We start from the raw sequence: 14,463 nt of genomic DNA on the forward strand, positions 1-14,463 counted from the left end.
TCAGCCGAGTTCCAGCACAAGCAAAAACGAGCATGGTCAGAGCAGGTCTTTCAGCCTTATTCAAAGAGCGTTCTTAGTTTGATCACCATATAATGTTCAAGTTTATAGGCATCTCTTTCATAAATTTTACAACCAAAACTGCAGAGCACAAATAAGTGGGGTAGAGATCACTGACACCATACTTCACCATTGTTTTTCAGGTCGTTGCAGAAGTTGTGAAACATATTTGTAAGAACTGAGGTGACAGTACACCTGATCAGGATCAAAAGCTTCTGAACAACATTGCTTCTGGCTGGCCTTTCCTTGGGAGAGAGACTGTGAAAACGAAAGGAGGCTGAATGTAGGACAGCTGAGATGGAAAAAAAATAAAGTTTGGGGAGCTTCTGCTCGGTAGGGAGTGTATGGATACAAGGACCCAAGAAAAGGGTAAGGGAAAAGCTTTTCAGCTAGTGATGTGGTGGGGAACACAGGAGGGCTGTAAGGCAGGACATCGTCTCTCTACAGTTGATTTTTCCTGTGCTTAGAAGAGCAGATCTTGTAAATAAAGAGATTTGCACCAAAGATACTTGACTCCAAGACAAATGTCATCTCTCCACGTATGCTCAGATTGGTTTTACATATGGCGCTAAACACAAGACTTCAAGAATACCCACGTACTTGCATTACCAAATGCAGCAAGATGCTAACTGCTGAAAGCACTGATGCATGGAGCACTGTACTGGGTCTGGCTGAGCCCACAGCATCCCTCACAGTGCTGTGCTTGTACTGAGAGCTAGAAAGGTGGGGGTAACACAGCCGTGCTTTGGCTACTTGCTGGCTGGCAACCAAGCACCCCACAGCCACACATTCACACCCCCCTCACCCAGAGGGATGGGGAGGAGAATCAGAAAGGAATGTAAAACTTGAGGGCTGCTCAGAAGAAAACTAACTCCATCCCAGCTGAAACCAGGACACTACTGTTGAGCAGTGCCCACACGGCACCAAGGGTGTCTCTCCAACCGCCCCCCCACCTCACCAGTAGGCTGGGGGTGGGCAAGATCTTGGGAGGGGACACAGCCAGGGCAGCTGATCCAGAGTAACCAATGGGAGATTCCATACCATACAGCGTCTGCTCAGATATAAAAGCTAAGAGGAAGGAGGAAGAAGACGGGGAAGGGGCGGGGGGTAGCATTCGTTATTTACATTTGTCTTCTGAAGCAACTGCTACGTGTACCATAAGCCCTGCTTCCCGAGACGTGGCTGGGTATCACCTGCTGATGGGAAGTAGAGAATAACATCTTCTGTTTCCCTTTGCTTCCGCATGTGTGGCTTTTGCTATTGCTTCTTTAAACTGTCTTTATTTGGACCCAAAAGGTTTTTTTCCGTCTTATTTTCTTCCCACCCTGTTCTGCTGAGGAGGGGAGTGATAGGGTAGCTTGGTGGGCACATGGCACACAGCCAAGGCCCACTCACCACAAGCACATGCACTGAGATGAATTCACCGGTTTGCTGAACGTTGAGCATAGCTTTGCATGACACCAGGGGGATTTAAAATAGCTGGCAATAGCCATGTAAGCATTCCCCCACCCAAAACTCATTGAGCACAGTTAGGTGGTGTCTGAACTGTCCTTTGGGCATGCCATGAGCTAGAAGACAGCTCCGAGCAGTACCATACTTTTTAAAATTCTGTCTGGTGCCATCCATAGCCACATCTGTCAGTTTTCAGACATTTACAGGTTCATTTCCTTGCATGCTGACACTTCTAGTGTATATGTTTATATGTATGAGTATGAATGTTTATATTCAAAAGTATATCGCTGGTAGCAAACTAGATCCTGTCACATATGTAAACTCATGATAACCTGTAAGTTAGAAGAGGAAAATAAGGAGAAGCCAATAATTAGACCTTTCAGCTTAACTTCAGTTCCTAGGCACTATTAAAGCAAATACACACTCTGTGTACACTGAAATCTACTTAAAGATGGACAGTATCTAGAATGGATTTGCTAAGTTGTGCCAAACCAAATTATTTTTTCTCCTACCACAGCATAGCAGATTTTGTGAGCAGCAGTTGCTGTTGACTTTAGTAAACTTTGCCACTGCTTCTTTCTATCAGACCACAGAATCACAACAAATTAAACTTCCAACAGCACAGGTGCAAGGCCAGAAAACACTTCTCAGCGATGCAAGTGATATTCTATTGAAACCAAATAAATCAAAGAGACTTCCATGCACTCCTTTCTGGAACTCACTACTTTCAGAAATATCATAGAATCATGGAATGGTTGCTGATTCCTTAGCCACTGAGTGGTCTACACATAAAATTCAAGTCTCTCCAGTTCATAGACAAGGATGTTACACAGACAGTGTCAGAAGCTTTGCACAAGTCCAGGTAGGTGGCATCAGTCACTCTTCCCTGATCCATCAATGCTGTAACCCCATCACAGGCCACCAAATTTGTGGTGGCATGACTTGCCCTTAGTGAAGCCATGTTGGCTGTCACCAATCACCTCCTTATTTTCCATGTGCCTTAGCACAGTTTCCAAGGCATGGAGGTGAGACTGACTGGCCTGTATTTTCCTGGGTCTTCCTTTTTTCTGTTTTTAAAACTGGGGGTTACGTTTCCCCTTTTCCAGTCAGTGGGAACTTCACCAGACTCCCATAACTTCTCAAATACGATGGACAGTGGTTTAGCCACTTCATCTGCCAGTTCCCTCAGGACCCGCAGGTGCACCTCACCAGGTCCCATGGACTTGGCACCTTCAGGTTCCTTAGACGGTCTTGAACCTGAACTTCTCCTACAGCGGGCAGTTCTTCATTCTCCCAGTCCCTGCCTTTGCCTTCTGTGACTTGGGTGGTGTGGCTGGAGCACTTGCCAGTGAAGATCGAGGCAAAAAAGTCATGAAGTACCTCAGCCTCCCAGGTAACCAGTTGTCCCGTTTCCTTCCAGAGAGGGCTCACACTGAGAATTAAATGTTAAAGAGTGTTAGACCTTAACACAATGTTCACAATAAAGGTGAACATAGCAGCAGCAGTAAAGTTCTTTACCATCCCTAACCATGCAAATCATTCAAAGAAGCAACACACAGAAACAGAGTGAAACTTCAGAGCGAAAACATACATGGAATTGAGTTTAGCATTCAAAGACTGTACAGGCATGCCGAAACTATTAATTCTTCCCTTGCAGCAGTGTGAGCAGAAAGGCTTGTTCCACTGGCTTCTGGCCAGGTCATTTCATCAGCCAGGCGGACAGAATAGCCAGTGAGCTCCTGTCAGCAGTCCCAGCACACGCATGAATTGTAACAGCTGCCACTGGAAAACAAAGTGGCTGCACTTATCAAGAACAATGAGGGAATACAAAATCCCTAACAAAGACCCTGAGAAATGTATAGCATCCAAAAGTTGCCATCCAGAAACATGCGTCACAATGACACCTTCCTTTATTAAAGTAAGGGCCTTCCATTTAGCACCACAATTACAAAGCCAGAAATGTCCACAAAGAGTCTTATGCTAATTAATGATAGATGGACACAATGAGAAAGCTGAGATCACAGGAAAAACTAGAATAATAAAATGATACTGTTATCAATGTAGAATGAACAAATTGCTGAATAAACACATTTTATCAGACTGAATTAAAGAATTACCACTAATAGAAATGGCTTCAATTTGGTTTGAGCAATTCACCTTCTTTACTAGCCTAAGGTCCCAAGGGAAGTTACAGCCAAGACACTTTCTCACCTTGCTGGTGGTCAGCATCTATATCTGCAGAATGTGAGCATATGGCTTGCTCTTTCACCATTCCTGGAAAAAGTTGTCCAATGCATAAATGGCCAAGTTCTCCAGCTTACTGTAAAAGCATGGGGATCTACACAGGCCACACTAAAATCCTATATTTTTCTGCACATTATAGAAGTTTGGCTTATCGCCTGCCCATCACTTCCACTTTCACAGATGACCTAAAATCTTTTCAGACCCTCAAGAAGTATGATGCAATAATTAAAAATTAGTCAGTTATGGGTATCACTACTTTTTAACTCAGGAAACTATACTGGCTAATCAAATAATAGCTTGCTGATCACTTTCAGAAAACTAGTAAAGGTGCTTTTGATACCTGTGCACACAGCACATACATGTGCTGCTGTGTATTCACATCCTCAGGAACAGAAAAAATGAAGGGTCTTGGTCAAAACTCAAGTTTCTAATTTAAAGTGAGAGTCAAACTTCTATAACAAATATGCATGTCTCCAGCCTAAAACAAAAAAAATAATTTTGATGGTCTTTTATTAAGTTTAAGGAACAACAAAAAAAAATAAAATAAATCAGCTGTTTCTGATCCCCATGCTCTTCAGCCTTTAGGTATTTTGCACTTAAGCACAGGGAAAAAAACATATTATTTTATACTTTTATAATTATTTTTATACACTTTTCTAAACAAACTTATTCCAACACAAGATTAGTGGGAAAGGTCATCTCTGCTGTTCCTACTGCATATAAATCTGAGCCTCTGGTATGAAAAGTTGTATTTATAATCCAAGGAAAAGAACATGGATTGTCTGATGTACTACCGAAAGTTAACAGGTCCCAAGTTTAGATTGGGAATAATGTCATTCTTTGACAAACAGCCACTGTTTATTCAAACCCAGCTGTCTTTGGCATATCAAATCTGTCAGAGGTGCTTACAACAGTGTATAGGTTACTATAACACACAACATATATTCTCATTGAAACATGTCCAATCACATACCTTTCATAATTTTCATATTTGATGACAAATTTAGATTATTATGCACCATATAATGTTTTCAGAACAAGCTTCTATTTCCAGGAGTGATGTACAGTTAAAGATATGAAATGATGCCATGCATCTAAGAAACAACGCTTTCTTAGACCATTCAATTAAAAACAATAACGGAGAAGTTCAGAGATTTATAATTACTATTTTAATTGGTGGGAGTTTAAACTTACACTCTTAATTCATATGTAAGCATGTAAAGAAAAGCATTATGATTGTCAATGACTCCTGGCAGTGAATACTTCTGGATTTCAGAAGCGTTACTTGGCACACTTGAAAATCAGTCAGCATCTATTTAAATGTCCCCCTAAACCCACAGAAACCTAAGTTTGAGTAGCTAGGTATGAGTTGCCTTATGTTGCAATATTAAAAACTATTCTTTCACATTTACATGAAAATTTCATTACATATGCAGAAATTCATAAAAACGTATGACTTTATCCATCATAGAAAATATATCCATGAGTTGCAATCTAATATATATAAAGTTCTTAGCCTTGGACATATTAGCAATATTTGGGTCGCTATAAAGTACCCTTATCTTCCAGAAGGAAAGCTCTTGCAGGAAAAGTGCAGTAAAAACAGGCTGGTCTGACCCTATTCCCATGGACCAGAGGATTAAAGAATAACAGATCCTCTCTTTCCTCCGCATGTGTTCATTTGCATTGCTCTGGACTCTACCGGGTATTAGCCAGCCTACCTCAAACACGGTGCTTATGCAGAGAAGAGTTTTAAGTATTGAAAGGAGATTGGGGCTAAGAAAATGAACAGAGAAAATAGGAAGCAAACTGGTAGCAGTTTGCTATATGCAGAAAGCATAGGAAAATAGTTTTCCAGTGGGAAGGGGCTACACATGGATAGAATTAATGGGATCTATGTTCCTCAAGGACTGCTCTGAAAACAGGATGTGAATAAAGCAGAAATACAGCACGTGCACTGAGGAGGGAGGAAAAAATTAAAGAAAAAGAGAATGCAAAAATCAGACCGAGAAAGAAGCAAAACAACACCAAAAATATAAATTATACCAGAGCACATAAGCATCCATTAAGTATAGGAAAGAAAGGAATGAAGAAGAAAAAATTAGAAAATTAATATGAAGTTTTATGAACTCTCTTTCTTGCATTCCTGTGTTCTGAATTGAGGCTGCAGCTGAGGTGCAATTGCTTTGGGATAACAGATCTTCTCAGTCCCCTTTTGCCAAGTACCGAATTTGTAAAGGCTTAATTGGTGTTCAGTATTAATGGGAATAGTGCGATCTCCACTCAAAGTAAGTTAATTCGGCATTACTCTGAAGCATTGTCTTTCCCCTAGTCTGCTGGATGCCCTGAATGTGAGCTATGGCTCAAGGAACTGCTACCTCAAAATCACCTGCAGTTCAGCTGGCAATGAAAAGTGTACAACTTGTGCAGCCTGTGCTGGTGCCTCTCACTCAGCTTTATGCTTCCGCATCTCACTTTAGCCTGCCATTTTTTAGGCAAGGTAAAAATTTAGACAAATAAAGCTCCCTGTCTTTTCCAGCTAGGTTACAGCTGATGCTCCATTACTTGCCCTTAACACTTACATTTTATGATAATAACGGCTAGGACTGGAATTTATCTGTGAGGCTGGCAATCCTCTGATGGCAGGGTGGACACTGAGATAGTGGGTACGCCTGAGCTGCCCTGCCAGGTTTGCTTCTCAAGAGGGCTGCAATATTTGGATCCCAGCATTTGACAGTATCCTGCCAACAGAGTGACAGTGAGACACTCGGAGCACAAGCCACTAACTTATTTTGCAGCAGGTGAAAATGTGAAAAACGAAGTTCTACTTGGTGATAGCATCTTCAATCAGTTAAGTGATTTGGTATCCTAACTCATGAGTTTTATACACCGATAATGGAAGAAAACATGATCTCTGTCTAAATACCTTGCCACAGAGGATTTTAGAAACAAATCTTTGGGAAATACCCAATATCTAAATACCACCGGCACTGTTGTAGGATATTGGTGCTGTTTTCCATCAGTTTAAGGCTGTTTTGAACACACCAGGTTTTTTATTGTACAATAAAGCACAGCCCAGCAGATAGCTGTACATTGGCACCTAAAACCCTAGTCATGTAGTCTCCTGTTTGTGAATGTCACATAGACCCAGTGTGTCAACAGCTGCCAGAAAAAATAGCTTGACATCACTCCCTAGACCAAACTCATAGTAAGGACCGTATCCGCACACCCTGAAGTCAGTAAAAGCCTGGCTTTCCAAGCAATTCCAACGTAACTAGCTTTATTTTTTCTAAATTACCACCAGCAGTTCATGTTTTACATGTACAGATGAATAAAGACTATTTATAGGGAGTGTTGCGAACTCTCCAGTGTAACTCAGGCCTAATTAAATCAGCAACTAAAGAACCATTATTTTTAAAATTCTATTTACTGTGATTGTTACATTTTGCTTCTCAATACGTCAACAGCTTTTAAAAATATACCGTTACTGGCGCCTGACGCCCACGCGATAGGCGTTTAACCACGTCAGAGGTCCCTCAGGCGCTGCCGATCCCCCCCTTACCAAGGCCTTGCCGGGCGCGCCCCCAGCGCCCCGCTTTCTCTCGAGGCCTAGTTGAGAGGCGCCGCCCGCGCCCACACGGCTCGGCTCAGCCGTCCCCGTTCAAAAGCCCCTCAGGCGCGGCTCCCGCCTGCGGCCGTGCTGCTGCCGGCACCGGTACCGCCCACCCCCGGCCACCCCGGCTGCGACGCGGACGCCGCCCGCCTGCACCACCACTCCCCCAGCCCCCGTGCCCGCCCACTGCCTAGCTAGCCCGGCCCTTCGGGGCGGGGCCCCGGCATACGTGGGCCAATCAGACACGGCGACAGGCCGCGCCCGGCGGAGGCCCTCCCATGCGGCGGGGCGGCGATAGGGCAGCTGGCTGTCAATCGCGGGACGTCACGGCGCCGGGAGCGGCATGAGCGGGCAGGCAGAGGTACGGCCGCCGCTTTGTCCGCGCTGCCCTGGCGCGGGGCCCGCCCGGGGGGGGCTGGGGTCAGGTGTTCCTGCGCCGGGGCCGCCCGCGGGGGAGGCTGGCCGTGAAGGGCGGCTCTTCTCGGCCGCAGCCTGGCGAGGGGTTCGTGGGGCCCCGAGCCCGGGGGGAGTCCCGCGGCCTGGCGGGCCGAGGCACCCCGCGGGGCCACCGGCACTTGGGCGGCCCGGGCCGCGCTGGGGTGGCCGCAGTGCTCGGCCGGGCCCAGCAGCTTTGGCTGACCGCTTGCAGGGCCCGTGTGCCTCGTTTCCGTCTGGATCTGTAGGGTCCTGCGGCCTGTGGCGACTGCACTTCCCCTCTGGCAGCCACCAGGGCTGGGGAAGGGGGGGGGATGGGCGTGCTGCCTCCTGGGCCTTCCCGGGAGGGGTGTGAGCCTGGGTGTCGGCCAGCTGAGCCCGCCTGGCCTTTTGTCTTCGCTGAGCTACGGCCCGGTAGCCAGGAGGCAGCAGCTCTGGCCGTTGAGCCTTCTGCCGCCCATCTGTGTACACATGTCCCACTGCCGTCCTCCGTCTGGCATCCTCTGCCATCTCTGCTGGGCAGAGGCTGGAAGGGTAGCAGCTCCATGAGGCTGCTGACAACCTCCTCCTTCCCTGCACGGTGCCTCTGTAGGGCCACTGCCAAGGAGAGCCTTTGGGAAGCAGCACTGGCATGAAATAGTGCTTCACCCTGGCCCCAGAGTATTTTCCTTTTTGCTTTCAGAAGCTGCAGCATGTACTGGGGCACATGTACTGTCCAGTCCCCTTTCGTTCAGCAAGAACATCAGCTGGTCTTGTGGCTAGTTTAGCTCCTCCAGATATCTGTCACGACTGGAGGCTTTCCACCAGCCTGAAGGTGGCTTTGTCTGAACCTGGGCTGTCTGTCTCCTGTCCTTGGAGAAGGTTCAGCCTTTGGCTATTTGCAGGCTGCCACTTCACTGAGTGGTTACCACGGTGTAATTTTTGATTTTGCCCATTATTGCACAGCAAATCTTTGAGCCAGATGTAGAGTTACTCGTTTAGTACTCTTAAACAGAAAAAAAGTGGACTTGCAATTTTGGTTTCTGTCTTAATTGTCCAATTTTTCTTCATCATAATGTGTAGATGTCTTTTTTGTTGGTTTTTTTTTTTTTCCTCCCTTTTAGTTACCTTGTGTTTTTTGTTTCGTTTCTAGGTTAAGGTGAAAATACCTTTTGGAAACAAATACCTTGATGCTATATTTTCTGTCCCAGAGAACAAACCAACGTATGGAGTGATTCTTACCCATGGAGCTGGAGGAGATATGAATTTCCCTCACTTAGTGACTTTGGCAGCCTGTCTTGCATCCCATGGAGTTCTATGCCTGCGGTTCACTTGTAAAGGCCTTAATATTGCTTACAGGGCTAAGGCCTTCAAAACCGTTGTGGTAAGGAGTGACCAATTCCTGCCAAAGCTTCGATCCATGGGTCATCTTCTGGGTTTCTTAAATTATGACCAGAGATTAGTCAACCAACAGTGGGGAAAATTAGAAGTGATGGTTAGCTAAATGGAGCACTGCCTATGAGCAGAAAGAGCAGGAACAATTTTTAGATGGCCAGTATCTGGATCAGCTGCAGTAAGTATGTGGGTTTGAGTTCCGGGAGAGAAAGAAAAGCCTGAGAAAAGGATGTGCAGAAAGCAAGGGTGCTTTGTGGGAAAAATTATAGCTTGAAAAAATGGAAGTATTTAGGATGGAAACAAGAGGTAGGTAGGGGTTCTGGGAGGGCTTGGTGAGGAGAGGGGGACTAAGGGATACAGCTTTGGAAGGAAGGAAGCTGAGTTGGCAATTGAGCTGGGTCTCTGAGGTTTGTCAGCTGGGGGAATAAGACTTTGGGGAAAGAGCAGGGGACTGGGTCACAGGAGGATTTGAAGCAAAAGAGATTGGGAGTAGCATATGAGAGCCCCAGAACCTAGTCTTTGATTTCAAAATCAGTTTAAACTATTATATGTGTTTGTGTATATCTCTTTCTACTGCTGCTTCATTATTTAAGATGTTCTTATGTACCTAGGTTTTGTTAAAATGAGCAACTTTTTGGTATAATAGTATCAGCTGAGAGTATCTTCCTGTTCTGGAGCATGTAGGAAGGAGGGGAAATTTTCTCCTGATTATCTAGCTACTAGGGCATGAGAAGGCAGCTTGAGCACTTTGCATTGAGCATCAGACATTTTTATCAGAGAACTAAGTCCAGTTTTTAAGGAATTAATTTGTATGTCATTGTGATTATATGTACATTGATTTTACTGTAGTTAGACTTTGCTAGCTTTAACTTTTACAAAGTTAGACTTTGCTAGCTTTAATGTGGACCTGTTCTCTGGTCTTTTTTGAAGAAGCATAATGTAGCTAGTGAGTTTATATGCTGCTGTGTAATTTAAAGGTCTCTGCTAAAATAGCATCTGAATAGTTACCTCCTAAAAACTGAAAAATCTGTTTCTGAATTTTATTTTTTCTGTTAACAAGATTGTGTCTTAAACTTTTCTTGGAAATACGGGACCTGAGTGAAGAGCTTTTTTCCTCACTCATTTTGGCTTTTGATGGCCTAAGTGTGTGCATGCAGTCTGTTACTACAACTATGTTGATACACAGTAATCATTTTTGTTTTGGTAACTTGATAGGGCATCTAATAATTTAGACTTGCTGGGAGCTACTTTGAAATTGCTTATGGCGATTATGTTGTTGCTGCAAAGTGTTATGATTTGTGTGAAAAAACAGGAGGGCAACTTCTATGTGTCTTTTTCATCTGCAGTGCTGAAAGAGCTTCCCATTTTGTGTTCAGTAGCTACAAACACAAAAATCCCCAGCCTCCCAGCTGTCTTAATTCTGCCTTGTAATGCTTCTCTTTTATCTTATTTCTTTAGGAATACTTGAAGCTTTATGATGATTATAAACTTTCGGGTATCTTCCTTGCAGGTATTGTTTTTATTATCTATAATTTTCTCTCTTATACTGCCTCTAAGGATAGCAATCTGTAATTACTCTGTTTTTGAAGTCTATGCCACTTTGGTAAGAAGCAAATGAACAGATGTGGGTGACAGGTTCCAGGCTGAGGTGGGCACCAAAAGCTTGCTGTCTTAACATGGGAACAAGCTGAATAAACTTAGTATTATAATAAAGTCAGTATTGCCTAGGGAGAGCAATTCAGCCATCTGCTGATAGTTGAATGCTCTGTCACCTTCATTAATTGATTAGCAGTCCGTTGACTGCCATGGGAACGTAGGCGACAAGCCCACTTACAGATCTGCATTTGGGTGTCTTAACCTGGAGCTGAATGCTACCACCTCTGTAGCTGGTGGCTGTGTGGGGTGGGTGTGCAGGTCGGCTGTCTCACAGCTGGCTTGAGCAGCACTGCTTCTCGGGTCACAAATGGGAGAATCCAGCCTGCCGCTTTCTTCGGATTCTTCTGGCAGCATGGCTGTCTAGACCTATTCATCCTCCTCATGATGCCACAGATCTCCCTCCAGAAGGAGGACAGAAAGAGCCATAGACCATGTTTTCCAGGTAATTTGGCAGAAAACTTGTCACTTGTAAAGGGCGTGAGTTTGCTGATAATCCATGTGTACTTTTTAACTGCAGGTCTTGAGGAATTCTGGTTATTGGTAAATGGAAAATCATTTTCCCCAAAACGGGTTTTGGTAGATAAAACCTAGTGGTGGATAAAATAATCAGTTATGTGAAAAGGGAAGTAGACGGATGTCATTAGGAATAACCTGATACAGGAAACTCTGAACGTTCTCTGACTAAGTGCAACCAAATCTGCACTGATGCAAGTTAATCCCACTGGAATCAGCCACTTCTAGCACTCAATTACAGAGCATTGTCAGCTCATATGACCCTTCTTTGAGGAGATATTTTGATAGCCTCTTGCTGTGACTGACCTCATGCTACAAGTTCACACCCCCCACCCCCACCCTGCCCTGCCTCTGCTTCTACTTTTACTTTTAGGCTGAAGCTTGCAGTGTGCATAAACACTTGCTGGATTTGTTTTAGGAGTAAGGCACATAGAACTTTATTTTTGATTTGAGCAGATTAAGGTTGCATGAAATAAATTATACAAGATAATAGCATTGCTATCTCAAATTTCAAGCGTCTGGAGCACAGGACCTGTCCCTCTATTCCCCTTGCACCCAGGATGTTCCTTCCAGTTCCTTCCAGTATTGCAAAGGATCCCTCTCCATTTATACTTTTTTTTTTTCCATCTTCTTTTTTAAATGTGGATGTGAAATCACAATATACCCAGACAAATATTTTAGCATAAAATGTAGAAATTAGGATTAGTATTTTTAATGAGGTAGATGAATAAAAGCATCTCTAGCATTTTGTACTACTGGTACGCTAAAATACTCTGTTGGATTGTTTTTAGGAGTTGTTTACTCTAACAGAATGTAGATGAGGTGACAACAGATACACTTTTTTTTCCTGTTTTAACATGGGTGAAAGGCCGTTCCATGGGCTCACGAGCTGCTGCCTCTGTGATACGTCAGCTTAGCCAGGATGATGATGATGATGACTTCATTCAAGGTCTAGTATGTTTATCTTACCCATTGCATCGACCAAAACTTCAGTCCAAGCTCCGGGATGAAGATTTATTATTTATCAGGTGTCCAGTGCTGTTTATCTCAGGATCAGCAGATGAGATGTGTGAAAAAGTGAGTATCCTTGTAAGTCCTGCTATGAAGGGACAGTATGGAGGAATAGGAATGAGACTTGAGTGACATCTGTGCTCGAGTACACAGCTGTGACTTCAACAGCCTTCTTTAAATATATATATATATCTTTTGAAGGAAGCCTTGGGGTAGGAAACTTCATTGAACATAAGGAAGCCTGGTAGTGCTTTCTTTTGCTGCTTCAAACTTCTGAATTATACTCGATCATCCACTTTAGCAAACTCATCTTTGGGCCACTAAAATACTGCTGATTCAAATGTTTTGTCTTTTTTTAATAGGATTGTACAAATTAAAAGCAGCCTGTGGAAGCAGCAAGTTATTTGCTATTCTGTTTTAACCATTTCAGGTTACAAAACATAAACACTCTGCTATGTTACCAATTTCACATTCATCACATTTTCATGACAAATTCTCCTAGCAAAGCAGTTCTACCCACAGACTATTGTCGTAGAAAGTGGTAGTTTACTGTAGAGATGAAGAACAGGTGCACAGCGATGACAATACAGTGGTTTTTGTCTTATTTTCTTGCAAATAGATACCTCTTGTTCTTGAACAGTTCAGCCCGACTTTGGGAGTGTGTGTAATTGGCATTTTCCATGCTTGGACAGCTTCTGAGGTGCTGTCACCAAAGTCAGGCTAGCAACCAGTAGATCCTTGGAGTGCCCTCTTAATGGGGAAAACTTTCAAGATTTTCTGAGCTGGTTCTTAGATGTGTTTGCTGAGAAAGTTGAGCAGAGTCAAAGGTAGTCTCTAGCCAATTATATTGCTACTCTGGCACTGTAGACAAATCTGACTCAAGAAGTTCTGTCATTTTATTGCTAGTAATACCCTCTGGCAGTAAAAGTGGATTCCTTCATCAGTGGGGGGGAAGGAGCCTGCACAGGGCTGTGACCTTTGCAGTCTTTGAAGTTCCAATTTTCTGTTATTCTGTGTTTGAATGAGGACAAACCTTTGAGCAAACTCCATTATTGAATAGTATCATGGCATCTTTTCTATCAAGGTGTTTTTAATGTGCATGCAGATCAGTTTTGTTTTTAAGAGCTGCCTATTAAGTGTTGCACAGGCAAAGTGAGACATCTAGGAGATGCACAGTTTGTAGCAGCTGATTCTCCTAACTTTCATTCTCATTTTCTCCATAGCAATTGCTAGAAGACGTGGCAAGCAAAATGAAAGCCCCTAAAAAAATCCATTGGGTTGATAAAGCAAACCATGGGATGGTAGTCAAAGGACGAACAACAGACGATGTCATGGAAGAAATAAATGCCCAAGTTTTTTCTTGGCTTAGAGATAATATCAAACTACAGCACAAGTAATTTGCAGGTTTAAGCTGCATCTAGCTTTTCCTAAACGTGGCAAATTAGTTTGTTATTTCTGAGAAGTCTGTTTATTAAAATGGGTATTTTCAGAGGTCTGAGTGTGTAAATGTAAATAAAACTTTTTTGTATGAATGAAAATATGATGCAAAATAAATAACTTTTTAAAGGAAGGACAGAAGATTTACAGAATAATTAATATCATGGCAGCATTGTTCCTTGTGTTTCTATGCAAGTAACTGTATATAACACTTAGTAATACAGAGCACTAAGTAAATGCTTTTCACTAGTAGTTGAAGTAACGTACTGGAAAAAATCTATGCTGACAGCAAATTTTTAGGAGCCTCTCATTTCTGAGTATATTACTAATGCTGTACTTGTTTGAAATTAAAAGCTACCAATTTGTAGAATTCTGCAAGCACATCCCCCAAGGCTGGTGAGTATGGGTTGTGCCCTATCCTTGCACTCCCATATGCTTCAAAACTAGTGATGCAGGGAGAGGAATATCTTGTCATTTACAGTGTCACTGCTCTAAGGAGCCAGATTCTTGGTCGCTGTGGGGAGAAGGCGGTGGTAATGCAGGCACAGTTGTGCATGAGGAGCAAAGAACATGAGTCACAGTTTTGAAGTGTCACTCTCCAGCAACATAAAGGACTGATCAGAGGCCCTGTGGGGAGATGGGCACAGAAGGCTGTTAAACAAAAACTGACA

General features: G+C 43.5%; 1 protein-coding gene across 1 annotated transcript; it reads left to right on the plus strand.

Moving 5' to 3' along the window:
• Positions 1 to 7,639: 7,639 nt before the first annotated feature.
• TEX30 (testis expressed 30) lies at positions 7,640 to 13,925 on the plus strand. Its single transcript, XM_037378496.1, has 5 exons — positions 7,640 to 7,727; positions 8,934 to 9,164; positions 10,634 to 10,685; positions 12,213 to 12,421; positions 13,579 to 13,925. The coding sequence occupies exons 1-5, from the start codon at positions 7,710 to 7,712 to the stop codon at positions 13,750 to 13,752; spliced, it is 684 nt and encodes a 227-aa protein (XP_037234393.1). The 5' UTR covers positions 7,640 to 7,709; the 3' UTR covers positions 13,753 to 13,925.
• The last annotated feature ends 538 nt before the right edge of the window (positions 13,926 to 14,463 follow it).

Source organism: Falco rusticolus, chromosome 2 (genome assembly GCF_015220075.1).
Source record: "Falco rusticolus isolate bFalRus1 chromosome 2, bFalRus1.pri, whole genome shotgun sequence".
Lineage (NCBI taxonomy): Eukaryota > Metazoa > Chordata > Aves > Falconiformes > Falconidae > Falco > Falco rusticolus.

Bases quoted from the DNA above. Each gene is read 5' to 3' on its own strand.
- TEX30 (XM_037378496.1), top strand. The intron at 10,686-12,212 runs GTATTGTTTTTA...CATGGGTGAAAG, and splicing joins TTCGGGTATCTTCCTTGCAG to GCCGTTCCATGGGCTCACGA. The intron at 12,422-13,578 runs GTGAGTATCCTT...TTTTCTCCATAG, and splicing joins CAGATGAGATGTGTGAAAAA to CAATTGCTAGAAGACGTGGC.